Genomic DNA, 22,893 nt, shown 5'->3' on the forward strand with positions numbered 1-22,893 from the left:
AGTTTTACGGTATATTAATTTATAAAATTAGCGTCCCAAGTAATATCACAATAAACATGAATTAAGGATGCACCACAGTAACCACCTCTCTCATCCCAATCTAATTCTCCACACTCCCGATGTCAAATCATCCAGTGCATGAGGGCTCTCTGGCAGACCTTCAGTAAGTTTGCATCTCTGCAGACTTTGCCTGAGGGAATACTGCGCACTTCATATCCTTGTGACTAGATAGGGTTGAGTCCAATTCAGTGGTCTGTTTACTGGTTATTGTAGTCCTCATAATCTTCTGTCTATTAAATATACCATATCATCGATTAGTAGGCCTATGCCCATTTTTTTTTTTAGAATGAAAAGCTTTATTGACAAGTAGGTTCACACTATGCCTACAAGTACTTTGCTTTGGTGTTTTGTTGTTTAACAATAACACAGCAGGTAGAACAATATAAATAAAGATAGAGCAAGTAGCCTACTGCAGGTCAAATAATCATACATATAAAATATAAAACTGACACTGTATTGCAGTTTGCGTGGTTATAACTCAGTGGTCCATCTGTGGTCCTAATCCCCCTCACACATCCTCTGTATCTCCCCTTCTCTCTTCTCTCTACTTTCGCCCCATGGAACACTTTTGTTATAGCCTATAGGCCTATAATAGCTCTACATACCTCTAGTGACTGAATTCTCATTTATCAGTAATTTAGGGCATGCAGCCAGGAGGACTCATGCACACTTAATTATAACTATATATATAATTTAATGGCACCTATTGTGGCACTCAAGGTCACCTTATATCATATAAGATCAGCAATAAAATAATAAACATACAGCAACAACAAGCAGCAATAAGAAAACAAAGCATCATAAAAAACATAGGCTCAATTATAAAACAACAATCAAATAAAAATTGACACTGCAGTATAATGACGTATGCAGTGCATTCTATTAAAGCTAGTTTGAAAAGATGGGTTTTAAGAGCAGTTTTGCGTTCTGTAGTAGAGTCCAGTATGCGGATGTGAAGGGGAAGAGATTTCCAAAGTTTGTGTGCGGCACAGGAGAAGGCCATTGTGCTGAGTTTGATGGCTGGTAGTGCCAGTGGACCTGTTGTGGAAGGACACAGGGAGCGAGGTGGAGTGTCTGAAGAAGGTCTGTCAGATAAGCAGAGGATTGATTGTGGAGATCGTTGAATGTTAATAATAATATTTTAAAGAGCCGTTGTTATTGATTCAGATGTGGATCTGCATGATCTCTGGACATTAAGCATGTGATAATCTGTGCTGTAGAGTTGAGGGTGGTGATGGCGTAGTTGATGAAGATGTTGCCAAAAGGGAGGAGGTAGATAACAGCAGTGGCCCCAACACTGAACCCTGTGGTACTCTGCGGTAACCTCTGGAGCTTTCTGACCGGTAATTCTGGCTGCAGTGAGGTCCAGGAGGACGAGGATGGAGATTAGACCGGAATCAGCTGCAAAGAGGAGGTCGTTGGTGATCTTAAAGAGGGCAGTTTCTGTGCTATGTTTGGGGAGATTATAGTTATAGTTACATGTGCAGTTGAGATACAACAACCCTCCCAAGAATTTGGGCATGAATGGTAAGTTGGAAATTGGCCTGTAGTTGTTTGGTCATTACATTCTGGACCAGTTTTTTTCAGAGTTGGTCTGATTATGGCAACCTTCAGTGAAGGGGGAACTGTACCAGTGGATAGAGAGGAGTTGATAATAGAGGTTATCGGGGAACTGATAGAGGGCAAGCATGCTTTAACTAGGGTTGTGGAGACGAAATCCAGGTGACGTGGAGTTGTGGGACTTTGTAATAAATTCAAAAATGTGATTTTCAGTTGGAAGATTTGAGGCATAGCAGGCGTGATAATTCATATTTTTAAGGAACCAAGTGTTTCGTCTTTCATTAGAATTCTGTGCGTCTTTAAGTGAGTTATTACAAACGTTGTGATTCACAATGGGGAGGTCACTGTATTTTTAATTCTGAATTGTGTTTGGTGTTCCAGCTCCAACAGATGTAGCCTAGGTTCCATAATGTTTTATTTCAGGGGACAGAGAAGATATTTTGAGATCTATTTGATCATCATGTTTCATCAAAAATTTATTTAATTTTCTTGGTTGAGGGCAAAAGACGCGTAGAGCTGAAATGAGTGCAAGTCATATTGTGCAGGATTCTTCTCAGGTTTGAGTTTTTGGTCCTATGCAACTGCCAATAACATCTCATAGTGTGCATGGATTTTAGTCAGTTTTATTTGTGTAAGTGTGTGTGCTCCTGAAAAAGCAAACATTGCTCTCAGAGAAACACGCAGAAATCATCTTATCTTTGTAATTAGCTGCAGATTCCACTGTGACCAGCAACAGGCCTTAAAAGAGTTTCAATAAGACAGCTGGATTGTCTGCAAACAACTTATTTTTTAACTGTTGGATTCATAGATGTGTTTTGTCTTAAGGGAGCCAGTAAAAACAAACAAGCTTTCTCTTTGAGAAACACATACAAAAAAGTGTTCTCTCAGGCTGAGACATGATGGCACCTTATTAAAAGGCAACACACTGTCCCTTTGTTGGATTAAAGCCAAAACCCACTCAATTCTGTTGAATTCTAAGATATGTAACCAGGACCATTCTTTGGTGTTTTGCTGCAATGAGTGATAGAGATACTTGTTTATATATTATTGTTGCGGTTTATCAAAGCACATATGTGTGTATGTTTCTTGCTGACGACACTGTGGCTGACAAGCTCAATGCCATAATTTGGCTGTTTGGATTTGTTGGTAAGCCGCACGTTCTACCATTACACCAGGCATTAGGAGTATGCCTCATCTCTTAACAGCTATCATACACATACTGCAACCGCCGTCATACTGGTCTGTGTTCGTCAGCAGGGATTTGTGGTACATCAGTAATCTGCCTTGTGGTTTCAGTCTTATAGAGCAGAGCTGCAGAGGGATCAAAGAGGTGATGTAATGGTGTCTCAGTCACAGAAAAACTTGGGTGATGGTTAGTGTTATGTCTGTATTTGATAAGGAATACGCTGAACAAGAAAATCCCAAAGGTTTAACAACTACTTTGTAGTGGAAAAAATATTGTTATTTAATACTGTCCCAGAGAAGAACACTTTCTGAGGAAGTGAAAAAGAAAAAAAGTGAGGCTCATGACCAAGGAAATGTTGCTTTATTATTTACCCAGTAGCCAAAAAGTCACTCCACCACTCAAGTCAGTGCAAATCAGTCATGGTCCAAAATATCATCTTATAGTTAACAAAGGTAATAATAATATGAAAATAGAGCCAATCATGTATCTAACATCTGTGCATTTCTCTGTTTATAAAAACTTATTTTACTGCAACAATTTGTGTTTTTTCCATGTCTGCCTGTTCTGTACCATGTAATGATCCACTGATAATGCCATTACCATATGTGTCCACCAGGTGGCAACATTTGCTATGTTCTGTATGACACAAGAGCCTTAATGATGCCAGGTAATGCAACTTCCACCACTACTGTGGATATTTGTTCTAATCTCTTTTACTTGGCATGGTCTGTAAAACCCTGAGACTAAATGGTTTTTTTAAAGATTACAAAAATCTTTGTTTATAAAACAGAAGTCTTTTTTTACTTTACCCAGACCGTCACAGAGGATGGTTATGGTTTAAGATGGGTGTGCGTTGACATGTTCAGGACTGTAATTCATCTACATATTTCTACCCTGTCTGTTTTGCCAGTATGTGTGAACACAGACGGTTTATGACTCCAAGCGTTTTAGCAATAGAAATCCAGCCCATGCTTATGCTTCCCATCAAAGGAGTTGTTTTGGTGATCCGAGTCAGATTTTGCCTCCACGGCCCCACCGTGGAGGTCTGCAGTGAGCTTTGAGTCCAAAAGAGTCTCCCTCATCTGCTGGTTTTCCCTGGTTGCTGCCTGCCACACCACTTCCAACTCTTCCTCTACCTCCCTGGTGAGGCAAAGAGAGGAGAGAAGACAAGAAAGTCAGTCAGTCAAGTGCAATATGATGGGGAGACCATAAAGGAAATTAAAATACACAAGTTCTGAAAATGCCCTCTAATAAAAAAGAAAGAAAAAATACCAATAACAAGTAGATGACAAACTTGAACCTAAATGATTAGCAAAGAAATGAAATGCAGAAGAATAAAAGAACAAAGAAGATCAACAGACTAAGGTGGGGCTAATACATTGAAGGTGTGCGCTGCTGTGGTCGTGAAGCTCATTCATACGTCACTGTGGCTACAGTAAGTAATCGGGCTGACCACAGGAAGACCTAAAGGTATATGTACTTTCTTATGCAGTGGAAATCCTGAGACATCTTCAGCCATTACTAATGGCTGATTCACTTTCTGTGTCTCATGTCCTTCAAGCCAGTGTCAAGAGTATCTGCTGATTTCTACTGTGCAAATGGCAGCACCACACACTGGCTGCAGTGGCTCACATGGCTCAATTTCCAATCTTTATCTACATTTTGCAGAACAAGAGTACTTCGAGACTGCCTGGGATCTCTCCTCCTTATCCAAAAAACACCCTGGGCAGATGGGAATACAAATGCATGTGTCATTTCCTTTTTAAAGTAGTGCCTGAAGCATTGTGTTTTGTAACTGAAACAGGGAAAGGCCCACAGCAGCAATAGACATCAGAATGTGATAGAGCAGAATCATAAGAAATGCATCTTAATATACACTGGGCTGAATCAATACCTCTTTGAAACAGCTTCAATAAAAACTGAACATTGTAATATTCATGAAAGAATTTTTTGCAAGATAGTTGTATTACAACACATTAGTTTTAACTAGACGTACCTAATACACTGGCAGCTAAGCGTGCCCCCCCCCCCTCCGCCAATCATTAGATTAGCATTGTGTGTGTGCAAGTGTATAAGCCTAAAGGTCAATGCCAGTAGTCACATTCAGCAAGTGTTTCAGCATTCTGCTAGTCACAACAGGAAGTGCAGATCAGCTCAGGTACATTAACCTGTTACTGGCCAAACAGACTAATCAAGCTCCATTCAGCAAAATGTTTAATATGATCGCTACATCAAATGTCTTCCTGTCATGTAGAAGATGTAAAAGTACTGCTAGGTCTACCAATCGTGCTAATAGCAAGATGGTTTGTTATACAGTCTACGCCTGGCTTCCAATGAATTATTTATCTGTGTGTGCAGTTCATCTGTAATGTGAGGTGCATCCAAAACTGACATTTGCAAGTGCCAGTTTTGCATTGACCCCCTCCCCCGAAGCGTGCATGCAAAGTAGGTTATGGCAATTAAAAAGTCAAATATGAAAATCAGCAAGCTGCGACCCCAGTGACATTTCTGAAGATACTGAAGAATTACTAAGAGCTTGTGATCAAACAAATTTCATTGTTCGTACATGACACACTAACCAGAGCGAGCAAATGCTTAATGGTGCAGTGACTGAACAGCAGGCTGTCTAGCAGGGACAGAGAGGCAATTTACACGCCAGCTCTGCCAAGAAAGCTGGAGAAAGATACTCTTTTGATCTCCACCTGTTTGTCTGTTTGATTTTGCGATAATCTTTTTGGGTTGTTTTGGTTGCAGTGTTCAAACCTGGTGAGACAAACTTCACTTAGGATTGGATTAAACATCATATCTCACACGCACGCCAGAACGCCACCGTCTTCAATTAAGTTTATAAATAAAACATCAAGCTTTTTAAAATCAGTGTGGCTGATGGTCTTAAATCCCACTGGCCACAACACTCACCTTCATGTTCCTGAGGATCTTTTAGCTAAAGCCCAAGAGCGCCTTTTCATCAAATGAACTCACCAGGCACAATGCAGGAAAAAGTGGAGTGTTTCTAATTAAAGCAGCAATCACTGGGCTCTGCCAGAGTGTTATACTGCATACAGATCATATGGGAATAACTGTCAAGAGTGGCATGATTGTTAAAGGCTCTGGCTTGGAAGTGTTCACATTAAAACTCAACTGATGCCATAAAACCCAGCTTTTTAACACTCCGATGGGATGAGGCTATTTCAGCCTAATCAGCTCAAAGAGAGATGGGATGACGTCGGAGTTTGGTTGCACCTTGGTTATAAATTGAGCATAATGTCTCAAAATGTAAAAAGGTCCGTCTCTGGTTGGAAAGAAATTTGTGCTCCCCATGTTATGCAGTTGTCAAGCTCATTCAGAAGACCCCTGTCAAAATCAACAACCTGACCTTATCCAAAATTTTAATTATCGATATTCCATAACTAACCATCATTTTAACCCCAGCAAAACCCGTTTGTTATTCTACCTAACCATAAAACATTAGCACAAGCTACATACATTTACCTAAACTTAACCAAGAGTAAGATATTTTTTTAGCTCTTTGTTAGTCCCTGCCAGAAAGGAACACTTTATATGACATAACATTGCATACAATAGTAGTCCACTACTTTCATACAATGGACAAAATATTTTGTCCACCAGCTGCGTTCAAAGTACAAGACTTTCACCTTCACAATGACGGCCACAGCATACTGTATAATTCAAGTTTTGAGCTTTTACCGCACATTTTGATAAGATTGCGCTGAAGCTATTTGTAAACCAAGTAGACCCGTCAGACTGGAAAACAAACCTCAGAAATGCTGGAAAACAATTGTAGTCATTTTGTCTATTCTATACATCATCAACCAAACTCATTTGGAATAGAAGTCCAAGTCGATGCCACCATATGCAATAACCTGTTATCATGTAACCAGAGTTCCATACTTAAGTCACATGATGACAACTGAGACAACTCCATTCACTGACACTGAGAAGAAATGAAAATCTTAAGAAAAAGCGAGTGAGAGGACTTTTAGTTATGATTATTAAGGTCCAATATGTATCCAATATATATCCCTAAGGTCAGCTAAAGCTGCAACCCAATCCTCGGTTCTTATCCTGCTTGATCTATCAGCTGCCTTTGACACAGTCAACCACAGGATCCTGCTATCCGCTCTCTCAGCAATGGGCATCTCGAGTAAAGCACTCCTGTGGTTCGAATCCTACCTCTCAGGGCGTTCCTACAATGTTCTGTGGCAAGGACAATTATCCTCCTCCCACTGCTTCTCCACAGGAGTGCCCCAAGGCTCAGTGCTAGGGCCCCTTCTCTTCTCAATTTACACCACCTCACTGGGGCCGAACATTTGCTCGCACGGCTTCTCTTACCACTGCTACGCAGACGATACGCCACTCTACCTATCCTTCCTGCCAGGCAATCCCACCGTCTCGGTGCGGATCACAGACTGTCTCTTGGACATATCTGCATGGATGAAGGCTTGCCACATTCAACTAAACCTCTCTAAGACTGAACTCTTGGTCATTCCAGCCAAGCAATCTATCCACCATAACATCACACTACAAATTGACTCCTCAACCATCACTCCAACCAGGGTGGTGAGAAACTTGGGTGTCATGATTGATGACCAGCTGTCCTTTTCAGACCATGTTGCTGCTGTCTCTCGGTCATGTTGCTTTGCTCTATACAACATAAGGAAAATCAGGCCCTACGTCACTCAGTATGCCACCCAGCATCTGGTACAGGCCATGGTTATCTCTCGCCTCGACTGTCGCAATGCCCTCCTAGCAGGTCTTCCAGCTTGTGTGGTGAAACCCTTACAAATGGTTCAGAACTCAGCAGCGCGTCTGGTTTTTGATCAGCCCAAAAGGCCCAAATTACTCAGTGACCTCCACTGGCACCCCGTGGCCTCCAGAATCAAATTCAAGTCACTAATGCTTGCATACAGAGTGACTACTGGGTCTGCACCCATCTACCTAAACTCCATAATACAAACTTGCATTCCTTCTCGGCCGCTACGCTCCTCCAACGAACGCCGCCTGGCTCTGCCATCCCTTCACACAAAGCAATCCCAGTTCCAGCTATTCTCATCTGTGACACCACGATGGTGGAACGAGCTACCACACGCCATCAAAGCAGGGGCGTCCCTTTCTAACTTCAAGAAGCTCTTGAAAACTCATCTTGTCCGTGAACAACCCTACAATTATCTTGTATTGATTGCACTTTTTTGTTTTGATTGCACTTTTTGTTAACTCTTACTTCCTTCCCTAGGTATTTACCCCATGATGTGATATGTACTATGAGCTCTGACTAGTACTTATTGCTGCTCTTACTAGTATGTATTGTCAGTTGTAGATCTGTATTTGATGCTCTGTTGATGCTTGTATGCTGTTCCTCAAATGTAAGTCGCTAATAAAAGCTGATAAAAGCGCCAAATGAGTAAATGTAAATGTAAATATAACCTTTACTCCGCCAACCACTGAAACTGAATTGCCTTTAAATTATTTTCCATGACAGTTTGTATTTTAATTTATAGTAGACCTGAAAAGGTGGCCCAGTACATTTTGGGATGTAGAAAGCACTGTGTGAGTAATTATTTAATTTTTCTAGACCAGATGGTTCAAAGTGTATTGCTCAAAATTACCATTTGCCCTTAGTGAATCTCTTCTTTCATTAAATAAACACATTATGTCCAGGCCAGAGAACAACTTAGCACTTACATCATTTAAAAAATATATATATTATTACTTAGCCATGTTTTTCTCCTTCCCTGCATATATCCAACACACATGCACGTACTCATACACATGTGCAACACATACTACTGAGACAGAGCAGTGTGTGTATAGTAAATGTTCAATTTGATGTGTTTTCTGTGTACCCTTAACATTTGATGTTGACATTCTGTGTTCAAATTCCTCTCTGCTTGTACAGTACATGATCAATTCAAACAATATTCAGACTGGTCATGTGCTACCTCTCACTAAATGTATGATTCCTTTTTAAAAGTGCAACTTAAACAACCACGCGACAAGTACTGTACTTGCATGTTGGATGAATCAACCAACAACATACAATTTCACACAGGGAGGAAAAGAAGGAGGATAGCGATAATGGAAACACAAGCTCCAAGGAGACCGCACGTAATTACCTGTGTATGCTGTTATTGTTATAATAGCTGGTGCATTAAAGCTCTTCCGTCATATGTTCACACGTCAGCAACGGAGGCAATCAGCTGCCCTGTATGGACTCCGCTTATTATAGTGGAGGAAACATCCTCCTAACAGTATGACACAAATATTGTACATGTGTATTTAAAATGAAGTGACAAGATATAGACCCTTGTCTTACAAGCAAGATTCAGCCTGTTGGTTTAAAGAGGATCAATGTACTGTATCTCCAGTTCTGCCACAAAGCTTCAGTAGAATAGGGTAAAGTTGGGTTGATACATGAGTGAATAATGAACAAAAATGACTCAGTTAACAAGATTCGACACGTATACAGAAAACCACCATGTATGACGCATAGGGGTCGGGGAAGTACTAAAGACTTGAGAGTCTACAGCCATGCTGGCAGCCTGGCTGACAATGACAGTGCTAACATGCTGATGTTTAGCAGGTTTACCATTTTTACCATCTTAGTTTAGCAGGTCAGCATGCTAATATTAGCTCATTAGCACAAAACACATATTGAGCTGAGGATGATGGTACTGTCATTAGTCTTTGTAGAAATATCTTTTGCTGTGCTAGTGACATGACTGTAGGGATGGCAATATCTAGTCAATCGATACTTTGTTTGGACTGAAATATCTTAAAATTACGAGACATAAGAGACACAATGAGGATAAATCCTAATGACTTTGGTGATCCCTTGACTTTTCATTTAGTGCCAACAGCAAAGTCAAAGCCAAAGTTTTCATTTAACCAGGACAATATCTAGATCTTTCAGATGGTTTGCCATGACATTTTGTGGAGACATTCATGGTTACCATACAACATATTCTAATGACTGTGGTGATCCACTGACTTTTCCTCTAGCGCCACCATGACATGGACATTTGTGGTTTGCAGTGAAATATCTCTACTGGATGGATTGCCATAAAAATTTCTGCCATTCCTAAGATGGTGATCATGGTCAATTCCACATTAGTATAAAATGTGTTGTACAGGATAATCCCCTTGAGATGTATCATCTAATTTTCAAGAAATCTGAGGTTTTGGCTCACAGGGATTTCTTTTAAATACTTTAACCTCATTATTTGAAGCTTTGGCCATGTTTAACACGAACATCCAACATTGTCCAGGTCTCCTTTAAGAACACTGACATGACTATGTGGATAAAACGAGAAAATGCTTTCATTTTTATTAAAGAAGGAATTAATGATGTTTCTTTGAGTGATGGCTCAAAAAATAAAATTAAAAATACTTGTCCTTAAGTAAAGACCCTCACAAAATACACCGTCTGATAATTACCCCCAACCCCAAGCAGCAAGTGCACATGCTTTACCCATGGCAACCCCACTCATTATTGCTTCCTATGAAGCTACTCAAACAGAATACAAAAGGTAAATATTGCAGATATAAGCCCATTACAAATTGTAGCTTCAGTAAGCTGCGGCCATTTCAGGATTTGGGTTATCGCTCTGCAACAGAACAACTCCTTCCTCAACATCCATGTTTTATGAAAAAAAAACATGTTTTTATTGAATAGAATTACAAGGTTATTTATATTGTTCCACTATTAACAATAAGCCTGTCCACTGTGGTAGATTTCAATAGAACAAGTGGTATCTTGGTGCTGGTTGCAGCTGTACAAACTGATTATGTATGATCTATGTGAGCTGAGTGCTGCTTTGAACAAAGTACTCCAAGTGTGCTTCATTTCAGACTTCACCCTCTACTTGCTTTATACCACGAAATAAACCTTTAATAGAGGCCTGTGAGAAACAGGTTCAGACAACATAGTAGCTACTTTCTGCAAAGGTAGCCGTATATTCCCCACTCATGACTGTCATTTTAATGCGCCTTTTTAGTACTTTTCTTGTGACTACTGATATTTTCTTGTGACTACTGATGCAATACAAGGAAGTGCAAGACTTGGTCACTACATGACCCCCCACGAGGGATACAGCACGTGCCTTTCTTCCAACCTATGATCAAAGCCATCAAGAAACAAGCAACCCAAGAGGAACAGAGAATTAGCCATGATCCTCTCTGCTCTGCTGGATGCAATAGACTAATAGAACCACTTAGACCAGCCATTAGGAATTATGGACAGGGGGACAACTTTTCCAAATTGGGCCACTCATCAACACCAACTCCGGGCACAACCTTCAACCACCCACCCACCCTCCAATACAAACAGGGACAATTTCAAAAAAGCTCTTGGCCATTAGCCTTATATGCCGCATTCAGACCAACCGCAAATTTTCCTCGCTTTCCTGGCGTGAGTACATTCGCTGCAAGTGTTCACACACAACGCAAGAAGGCGCTTTTAACGCGATATGGTGAATAAACACAACTCGCCATTACTACAACTGAATGAACCCAAAGTAAACATTTTGCTGTGATTAAATAGCAATAAACGGATTAAACTGATGCCGAAATAACTACAACATGATGCAGATTTGTTAAACACATGAATTCATGCTTTGTCTGGTCTGCCAGCAAGACAGCAGGACAACAACTTCTAAAATGTTTGTTTTCTGAATGGAGTTTGGATCGATCAGGGCTATACTATGGTAACTTGGTCACAGTAAAGTACAATGATAACTGGAATAAAGATACAGACACATGTTTTCTGAACTCACAAGGTAGTTCAACCTCCTGGCTTTCTTTTCTCCAAGTAATGTCCAGCTTTGTCCGGTTTTTATATAAATATGAAGTCGTAGTCCGACAGAGCTAACGACGCTAACAACAACACTGGAACCGGATGTGCATGGAAGCTAGCTACTGAGAAGCTCCAGTGAAGATAAATCAATGTTGAAATCCCCAAAACTAAAGTAAAAAGCTAACTCCAGTTAACTCCGAGCTCCTCCCGCGAGTAAACGGCGTAGTTGTCAGAGCAGAATCCGACTGACTACGGGTGTTTATTTCTCCAATGGTTGCAGCACTGCTCCCTGCTCCTCTCCCCCAAGTTTAGCAGCTCTCAGCCGGACTGCAGATTTCAATCCCCCGCTATGCCAGGTCCTCTCCACTAGTGTTGTGTCGTTCAAAGCACGTTTCGTTCATAAGACCTAATCGTGTGTATGACTCGGGAGGAACGGGTTGTCTCAGTGTGTGATTCGTTAATTTTCACGCATGTGTGAAGGATCTTGGACTCTTACGTTCACTCGTCACACGGCAGCTGCATGGGTTCCGTCAGCACAGGAAACAGAATTGATTAGTTCATGACTCTCAACTGTGGGTCTGTTTGAGTCGTTCATTGATCACGTGACAGCTCGGCTACAGGGCTGTGGTAAGCAGGCAGCACAGCAAACAGAACTGATTGAAGGACTCAAAAAAAGATTCATTCATTCATCAAGTTCATTTTAACGAGAACGAGAACGAGTCTGTCATTCGGACAGTCTCAACAGTGATAGGCTATCGCGACTCAGCGTCATTCAACTTCTTCGCTTGAGTTGAAAATATTTAAATCACGCGAATTCCTTCGCATTGCCTTTGCGTCGCCAGCACCACCCCCTTCGCGTCACTTTGCGCCGCCCGACAGGAAATCGCGGCTCTACGCGTCTTTGCATTGACTTTGTATGTAAACTCACCACTCTGAACGCTCGCTTCGTTTTTGGTCTGAAAGCACCATTATAGTGACACAGATGGAGTCCCTAACGACCATTTCCAAATTCAGTGTTATAGACTCATCTAGCTCATGCTCACATATATATTCAATTACTCAATATGATTATAAAGTACAAAAGGTCAAGTTAGTTTTTTTAATTTTTTAATCTTTCACAATATACTGTGACAGTTATGTTTCTCATTTTAAATTTAAAAAACAAGACAAGGAATGAAAAAACGAGTGATTAGAGAAAAGTAAAATCACACATTGATGAAATTTAAATTATGAGTGAAATAATAAATGTACTTCATCTATCAATTTCAATCTTGATAGCTTCATTAATCAAAGTATTGGTCAAATTGTGTGCAGAACTGAAATACTGTATAGAGTATGGCTGTGTCAGCTGAAATAAGAATAATATAAACAGTGGTTTACGTATAGCTCATGATATTGTAACCATATTTGCTGCTGTATCCTATGACCTAACTTACTGTAGGTCTTGCGGTTGCAACATGGGAACTTGTGAGTGTTATTAATCTTCATTGATATGAAGGGAAACACAAAATTCAGGTGGCAGGTGACAATATAATATAATGCAGTAAAGCTCTCAGGCATTCTGTATTGCTTTTATGTTTCTCCTGTAGATCAACTTTTACAAGGTTGTTAATTTGTCATTATATAACACAAGGTTGTTAGTATTAATATTTTAATACACATTAAATGTATATTAAAATATTTTTTTCATGTAATATCACCCCTGCTGAGTCAAAACACATGTATGATTTAGTCTTCCCTCCTCTTTGTGTCTTTGTTTGAGAAACCAACCTTTAACCTTTAAATGTGCATGGCACCTTTTCACCTCAATGAGAAATTAATTCATTTTATTTAAACTCCTGGACTTTATTAACTCTTGTATTTCAGCAGGTTTTCTGCTCATGCTTCAAAACTTTCTGCACATTTAAAATCTTTAAATCTCTATAAGAGTTGTAATATTATGAGACTAACATAATCATATGAAAATTTAAAGTAAAGTTTAACTAAACTAAAGTCTACCTGCACTATACTCTGCTGTGTATTAGCGTGCGTTAGTGTTCTGCCGATATGGTCGAATCTGTTTCAGACCAGACAGAACTGTTTGGAACTGTACTGGGTGAGAGGAGGAGGTGGAAAAACTAAACTTACTGAAAACACTTCTGATCAGGCAGAAATCTCACCACAAATCCACATAAAGTTTGAGTCTCAGATTTAAGATGGTTATTTTGCAAAATTCTTTCAGTTAGTTATCGCAACTCACAGTGTGAGATGCCGTGTCGCATCAGCTGGTGGAGTTACTCGCCCCTAGTCGACATTATACATTTGTTATGTAATATTTTGTTAAAGCTTTTTAAAAAATTTAAACAGATGTTTTGAAAATTTGAGACATTGTGATTGGTGCTTGTGTAGTTTTTGAACCAGATACAGATTCACAATACACCAGCAGCACCCAAACAACCCACACCTAAAGTAAACAAGACTACTGAACAGTACAATAACTTTAGTAAATCTGAACGAGGGGAACGTGTTACTCTCAGCAGGAGGCTAGAAGGAGCACATACCGGCACACTTGGCATCCTGTGCAGTGGAAATCTGAGGCTCTTTCTACAACATGGAGAAACTAGTTTTAATGAGTGTATTAGTGTAATATTATAACATTAGATAAAAAGTTAAATTTTTATCTAATAGTATATAAATTATTTAATTTTACTATATGTAGGCTATTGTCATTTTATGTATAAAATTAATTCCAGTTGGACAGAACAGCAGTTTCATGTTTTCAGTCATTAAATACTTGTGCAGGAAAAATGGCCTACTTAATTTGTTAATGCTCATCAATAATCAGAACCATGCATGCAGGAGGAGTTCAACATTTGAAAGTTTACTGTAGCACGTCAAACCATTTTTATGTCCGGCCCCATCCAGGCTGTAGACGAAAAGCGAAATTGATCAGCACATCGATTTTATGAAAAGTTGAACACGTTTCAACAAAAGGCACATAATATAGCTTATAGCCAGCTAGCCAAACCTAGATCCACCTCTGCCACGCCAAACCAGAGCCAGATCTGGGCCACCAGATCGGGGTGGAGGCGCCACTCTTCTGGGTGAAAGCACCTCCTCTTCAACATGCCAGGGAGGACAAGAAGGGGGCCGAGTCCAGCCAACATGCTGCCTAATGCTCTCCTGAGCTGCGGACCTTGCGTTGTCCACTAGGGTCCGGAAATGAGGCCTGAAGAGCCCATCTGGGCTCACCAGCTCCTTCCTGGTGGTGTCAGGGATAACAGACTGTTGAAGCCACAGAATCCGATGGGCCTGCGTCTGCCAGACAGCCATCTGGGCAGTGGTGACAGCTGAAGTGGCACACTCGGTGAGCTGCATGCTGGCCCCTTTGCTGATTTCTTCTTTCTCCTCCTCCATCATGGTGGTGGAGTTAGCCACCAGCTTAGTGAAGGAGAAGGCGATCAGCGCTGTGTTGTTGGCGGAGGTGGAGTTCTGGAGTGCATTGGGTCTTACTGGCAAGGTGAGCCAGCCACTGCACTCTAGCTGGTTAAGAGCGAGAACACTAAGAGCAGAGCTCATCCGGCAACAGCCTACCGATGGCTTCGTCCAGAAAGTGGGTGGGCCGCCACACCTCCTTGTCTCGAATGGCAAAATTATCCGCCCGGCGCTGCCAGTCCTCGGGGGAGAGGAGGGCACAGAACGGGCAGCGTGAGCAGGGGGTAGCGCTCGGTCCGAGTCATGCGTCGCATCAAGGATGGAGGTCCCTAGCAGGATGAAGCCCGTGTTGCAGATGCCACACAGCTGGACGGATGTAGCGGCGTCTCGCCATATTCTGGCCAGCAAGATAGAAGACATCAATCTTCTTTTTCTTCTGCTGGTAAGTCTTCTAGCTCTTTAGACAGCTCAGTGCTGATGATAAATAGCAGCCGAAGGCTAGATCTCACTGTATATACACAAGGTGCGGACGTAGGAGAGGCCCACACTGTAGGTGGGCGTAGACCACTTTTCTCAGTGCCGCGCAGGTGCGCGTAGGGGTAAACCCTGTAAGTACCATATCCGTGCTGCCTGCCAGATCCCTATCAGCACATGGTAAAAGTGGACCTGTGTGTCAAAGAAGGCTACCGAAAATGTGCCTGTTCATAATTATTCATGTCTCGTGGTCTGTTCTCATCTCAGGGCATCAAATATTATTTGATGCAAAAGTTACCCTTTGCCATCCATATGAGACACCTCCGGGTGCGTCTGAATGAGACACCCTGTCTAGAGCGGTAGCTAGCTAGGTAGGTTAGTAAAAAATGCATTGACAGCCAGCTTCCCAAAACATCTTACCCTTACCCTAACCGTCAGGGTATGTATGTATGCATGTCGACCGGCTAACCCTACCAAGTGGGTCCAACCTCCACTGTCAGGTCACTACCACTGCAGACCTCCACTGTCTGGCCAGTCAGGACAGGAAATACACGCAAAAACTACAAAAATTTTAAGTTTAATCACGTAGACATAGGGAGAGGGTTTTTGTCATTGATTTATATTTAATTATTTAGTCAACATTGTAACGGGAAACTAGTAGGCTAATTCCGTAAAATAAGTTAAGCATATTGATTTGAGCCTATTCTACTTAGCACTTAATGTGCCAATATAACAACGCCCACTGTATATCGCTTCAATCATTCAACTAGTAACGGTATCTTTTTTTACAGGCACTATTTATTTATTCTGTCAAAATATGACGTTAATTCCGTCCATACAGCCACATCCATTTACAGAAAAACATCGTCGTTGATTAAGAGTGTAACTCTTCCAGTCATCCTAAAGGATACACACACACACTTCTTATTCATAATTTACCTTTGAAGAGTAATATACTATGGCATTTTACAGCAATCAGCTGAATTTAATAGGAAAAATGGACAACTGTGGAAACTGGACTACAATTTGAGCTTCGTGGGAGTCTAGTATAACGGACGTTACCGGTGGGGATTGATAAATAAACAGAAGCCTGGACAGAGACTTCATTGCTCGTTATGTACACTTACATACATACACTTTCTCTCACACACAGCAGCCCACTACTTGCCCCAGATGTGTGTGATACTGCAACAAAGTTTAAGTTTTAAAATCCTGAAATAAACCAGACAACTGCTCAAGGAGAGACCGCAAATCCGCCCTTTATGGTATCATCTTAATTATTATTATTCATGTCGTAATGACATTCATGCGGTGCGCAGCAGAGTTCGTTTGGAAAACGTGTTTATTTCAGTGTGTTTATGTTATTAATATAATGTACATTTGTGATTAAAAATAATGGTTGTTGGTAAATGAATTACTGACCCCCAGAGATGCATGATTAAGAGCTCAGACCCTCCTTATGGACCGTATCTAGAACCCTGCTGGAAGTGCAAGCCTTCACAGAACGCATCAACTCTGTGGACAGTAACATCAGGTTCACACGAGAAGATGTTCACAACAACAGTTTGGCCTTCCTGAACTGCGCTGTACACATTGAAGAGGACAGGAGCCTGCAGATTGGTGTTTACAGAAAACCCACACACAGACCAATACCTACTCTTCGATTCCCACCACCCACTGGAGCACAAGCTAGGGGTCATGAGAACACTGCACCACAGAGCGGAAAACATACCAACAAGCGCCCAAGCCAGAGAGAAGGAACAGAACCACCTGAAGGGGACACTTACAGCCTGTGGATACCCTAAATGGACCTTTGTGAAGACAGCCACAAGATCCAAGAAGAACAAAACTACAGGGGAGGAAAAGAAGGTCAAACGCAACAACATTGTGATTCCATACGTGTCTGGAGTATCAGAGAAACTCAAGAGGATTTTCAACAAACACAACATCCCTGTGTTTTTTAAACCCAAGAACACACTAAGACAGATGCTGGTACACCCCAAAGACCGCACACCCAAACACAAGAAAAGCAATCTAGTGTATGCGGTCCAATGCAGTGAGGAATGCACAGACCTGTATGTTGGGGAGACTAAACAACCACTACACAAACGCATGGCTCAACACAGAAGGGCCAACTCCTCAGGTCAAGACTCTGCTGTCTACTTACATCTGAAGGACAGAGGACACTCGTTTGAGGACCACCAGGTGCACATTTTAGACAGAGAAGATGGATGGTTTGAAAGAGGTGTCAAGGAAACCATCTACACCAGGGTGGAGAAGCCGTCATTGAACAGAGGAGGGGGTCTACGCCACCAGTCAGTCAAAACTGAAGAAGTCCTTTGGATGAGGGACGAAACGTTTTCCAGTATCTTCAACCAAGTCCAGTTGCCCTTGACTTTAACCTTCGTTGGATAACTATGACCTGGATGACTGAGAATCTTCATAGATTCAAACTATCAACTCGTTATGAAACCTGAAGCTGCTTCAATCAGCTGTGTTGAAGAGATTAAATCATGCAGGACAGGGGGTAACTTTCTTCAGGAAAGGGTTGGGAAACACTGTCATAGTACATAAACTTAAATTCTACTAAGATCAATTCGTACAGCCAGCAAAGTCTTAACTTAACGTTAAACCGTCTGCACACTGTTTAACGTTAAGTGTGAAAAGCTACACCGAATCGTCTAAAAGATATAGATTTTTATTTATATCTTCTTTTGGACAAATGCGTCGTCAACATGTTAAGACAAATGCAAACCTATGCCCTTGCAAAATGCTTTACAAAAACTCACACACAGTAGCTTATTACAGTGTGAATAGCTTACGTTACCCAAAGGAAAAAAACAGCTAATCCTGCTAGCTGCTTAGTTGGATCATTTTGAAATAGGCAGATTTGTGGTAACCTTCTTTGACTGACAGAACCACTTTTGCGCATGTGCAGAACGGATCTTGCTGCCGGTACGGATTTGGCACTGACAAACCCAAAAGTGATAGCCTTAGAGGGCGAATCCTATACAAAATAGAACCACTGTTTCCGTTGAAAAAAATGTTTTGCTACGTTTTGTCGGCACTGACCTCGCCTCGGAATGACCAAGTGTTTCGACCGTAAATGAATGTAAATACATATAAATTGTTTTGTTAGTGATATAACAAAACTCAAAGCGACTTTGAGTTCATGAAAAGCGCTATACAAATTCAATTTATTATTATTATATAATACAGTAAGTAAAGCGTTGTACGTGATCCCATTTAAGGGTCAAACATAGACCTTTGCATGGGACCCCCCTGGGCCTTGGGCCAAGGTCATCTGTACCATTTGAACCCACCTGACTGCAGTCCTGGAACCACTGCTGAACCTGATGGGAAACCAAAGGATAATTAAGCACTACTAAAATGTGTTTATCTGCATTCATGGGATTTAGCATTAAGTATGCATGAGGTTTCAAGTGTGTACTCCATTAACATGAAATAATGTCAGCAATTTACACTGCTTATTTTCCAGTATGTCAAAACAGGAGAGAATTAGACCACAAGATCAAACAGGCTTGAAAGGAAGACACGAGTGAATTTAGGCTTTATAATTGCAACTGAATCAGTGTTTCACTAAGCTGAAAACATCTCTCAACAAACACAAGCGTTCCCTGAATTTAATAGGCTGGCACAGTTCCCTCTGACTTTCCAAACCTATATATACTATATATACTATTTTCAACTGAATAAAAATTCTTAATCCATTCCATCAAATTCAACTAATTAAAATGAGTCCTCCACAAAATATTCAATCCCACAACAAATTATAACTATATACTATGCAAAATGCAAGTACACTAGAAACGTCCGCTACCTTTATAAAGATCACTGCTGTTATGTAGCAGATCTTTCTATGTTTTTGTGGCTGGGTATGGGGACTGTTTTCAAGGGGTGGGGGGATCTGACTGCTCATACCCCTCCTGAGCTCCTGGAAGTCTCAGGCAATGCTGCATCTCTGGAGGCTACAAGTAACTCAGCAGGCAGGCAGCAATCACAGCCTATCAGCATCTCTGCTGCTGTAGCACGGGCAGAATACAAAGCAGTGGATCAGAGAGAAAAGAGAATGAGGGCAGAAAAATATTTTTTTTCTCTGTGTGGAGGTGAGAAGTTTCACTTCAGCCGGGTAGATTGCTCAACTCCAAAAGCCCTAACTGAGAACAGGGAAAACATGGTTTCTCAAAACCACAAGTAGGATAGGAACTCACCACCAACTACTACACTGATAGTTTCACATTATTGTGTGGCTGGTAAACTAGTCTACTCTAGCTGCCATCATTTGAAGGTCAGTCACATGCATCCTGACGACTTACAAGGTCCATGGTAGGGTGCATGCTTGGTGCAGTTACACGGTGTGGTGTCGTAAAGCCGGTAGATTAGTAGGTATGTATGGTAATATGCAGGGTGCGAACTACGAGGGAGCCAGGGGGAGCTTAGCTCCCCTTAATAAGGCACCAGGTCCACTAAAAGCATGATCTGTGATATTTTGGGGGGTCTCTAAAATATTGAAAGCATGCTTTATTGACATTGATCTCTAAATTACTCTATCATCATGGATCCACAGCAGGCCAGTTGCTCTGCAATCTCCTGTCCCTGGTCCGTCCCCACTCCCTCTCTGGTACGTGTTTTGTCGCTAGTACGACCGACGCGCTGTGAACGGTTCGTGATCGTTCCCTCTGGCTGGATGAATATTACGCGTGATCCATGTAGGCCTACTACTGCAGCTGGGGGCTCTCAGCAGCGCCACACAACTTTCTAAATACCTCCCTCTCACGGAGAAAAGAAAGGTTGCAAACACAGCCGCATCTGTTGTGTGAAGCGTAATTTTAGCAAAATGGCTACATAGGATAATAATAATGATAACTATTATTATATAGTAATTATTATTATTATTATAATAAGACAAACATGCCTGATACTTTCACAGTCAGCTCCAGGCCTAAATGCTTGCAGCTATTAATGATTCAGCAGTAGGAATCACAGTCTGCCCCCCCCTCCAGGGAAAAAAAAAAACTGAGCTCCCCCAAAAGCTATGGTATAGTTCGCACACTGATAGTAAGTGTGATTTGTCATCAAGATGTCCTCAGGGCACAGCAGGACAGGATCTTTTAGCTATATGATTAGTTGGCTTTCATTTGATAGCAGCAGGCAGCAGGCCCAGAGGCCGAGCTAAAAACAAACATATTAACAGGTGAATAAAGCGGAAGTGTATCAGGAACACGTACCAGTCAGGTTTTTCAAAGGTGTCACACTGTAGCAGTAAGAATATCTTAAAATAATCTCTTCCTGTAAATCAGTAGTGGCAATGGTTGGCTCACTTTTCCCTATAACCAAGGGACTGCCCTGTCATTTCAAGCAATTCTGTGTGTGCCACAGACATGTACTTGGGAAATGGCCGAAGTTGCAAGTATTTTTTATTTTTATTTTTTACATACAGTACTTCCCTCACCAGGACAATTCAATTAGCCTAATGCAGCGAAGTGTGATGCGTGCACGTGAGCTGCCTCTAGGGGGTGCGCGACAGGAAAAATGTAATGGTGTAGTAGTGTAATAGTAGTAGTGTAGTGTGTAATAGTGTAATAATTGGTGAAATTTTGTGAAAATAAACCTGAATTGAAAACTTTATTAATTTAATTTAAAATTTAAAATGTTATAAATCAATAGTTAGCTCACAGGAAATGGCTACTCAGACACCTCTCCCTCTCTCCCCTCCCTCTCTCTCAGACTGAGCCACCTGCGCTGTACTTACAAATCCTCCATAGGCTATATTACAGGGTGCGATTTGTGAGAAAACAGAGGGAGGATGGTTTGAAACGTTTTTTTGGTCATGAAAATACCCCCCCACCTCCCTCTGCATGGTTTGACACGCAGGTGAACTGTGGATTGATTGCAAAGTTTAACCATCACAGTGTAAGAAAAGTAAGCACAGTGAGTGGGTAAGGGAAGAGCGACCGATTTAAAAACCGTCACTTTCAAGAGTGTCATTGAGTAAAACCCTGCAGCTGTGACTTCAGGAATGTTCACACTGGTCTAACAGGCACATTGCGCTGCTTGTCCTCATAGAAACAGATCATCAGATTTTGATGTTTATTGCACCTTCAGTAATATCGGCTGCCTTCCCTTCAACACACAGCTCCGCTACTCACTGGAGCAAAGTGTTGATAGGCTATTATTCGCAATGTGTAACCAATCAGATGTGCTGTGGGCGGGTCATTGAGTTTTTTTAAAAGTATATATATATAAAACCTAGAGAGAGCGGGACTATGGGGGTGCCTCAAAAGAATTATATATGTGTATATATGTGTATGTACAAGAAAAATACACTGTATACATATACATAAATATAATACATACATATACACAATTTTCAGTCCGGCTCTATGGCATTTACTCAAGCCAATTATTGCCCATCCTATGTTGGTTGTCACAACAGTAGGCCTTGCTCTGTAATTCTCAAATAAAGTGCTTCAGGCACTACTTATGCGAACCCTGTTGAGCAGATGCAGTTTTTCCACCCCCCAGCAATCTAACATCTGTGAATGGGAATACACAGTGAGCATTAGAGGACTGGTAGAAACGGACGGCCCTGGGGGGGTCAACTGATTTAGTGTGGAGAGAGAAATTTAGATTGGAGCCGTGTGATTTGCTGTATCCAGGGGTTTACGTGCATGTCATCATCTATCTCCTGAAGTCTGGCATGAGAGCGGAAATTGCACTGTACAAATAAAGAAAATGTGGAGAGTACATAGATACACAGCAGCAAAGGAGTTGTCTTGCTTTAGAAAAGTCATGTGTTGTAATATGCTGTGTTTGTTGCTGTGATGTTGTGTTGTGGTGTGTTGTGTACTTTCACTTGTTGCACTGTGTTGTGTAAAGTCAAATTGTTACTATATGTCAAGGCCAGTACAGATAATGATATATGAGATTTCCAAAAATCCAATACCTGAACGAAGCACATGACATCGTCATTGTTTTTTGATTCCTTACTGTGTATTCAGACCAAACACACAGCGAGGGTTTGGGGTGGCACAATTACATAAAAAAGCCGGATTGTTGTTTATAGAGGACCTGGCTCAGCAGCTGGCCGACAGACAGCTGCTGAGTGACGGGGAGCTGTGGAGGAGAGAGCGTCTGAGATTTTGGACATATAAACACCTGTAGTCGGACTGGATTCTGTTGCTACAACTGTGCCATTTACCGCCAGGAGGAGCTCCGAGTTAACTGCGTTTATTAAATTAACTTTTTCCTTTGATTTTTGGGATTAAACGTTGATTTATCTTCACTCACACTTCTCAGCAGCAGGCCATTGTGTGTTTCTGGTTTTCACTGTTGTTGTTAGTGTCAGTGGGCACCCAGAGCTCTG

The 22,893-nt window shown here is 41.3% G+C and overlaps 1 protein-coding gene across 1 annotated transcript in view; it reads right to left on the minus strand.

Moving 5' to 3' along the window:
- Positions 1 to 3,149: 3,149 nt before the first annotated feature.
- Positions 3,150 to 22,893, minus strand: part of cep89 (centrosomal protein 89) — a 73,508-nt gene continuing 53,764 nt past the window's right edge. Inside the window, exon 18 of the mRNA XM_038700761.1 lies at positions 3,150 to 3,946. Within this exon, the coding sequence (XP_038556689.1) occupies positions 3,754 to 3,946 (193 nt within the window). The 3' untranslated portion in view covers positions 3,150 to 3,753. The remainder of the gene's footprint in view (positions 3,947 to 22,893) is intronic.

The sequence above is a fragment of the Micropterus salmoides genome, unplaced genomic scaffold (genome assembly GCF_014851395.1).
Source record: "Micropterus salmoides isolate LMB-PRFRI ecotype aquatic unplaced genomic scaffold, ASM1485139v1 Ms_hic_scaffold_6, whole genome shotgun sequence".
Lineage (NCBI taxonomy): Eukaryota > Metazoa > Chordata > Actinopteri > Centrarchiformes > Centrarchidae > Micropterus > Micropterus salmoides.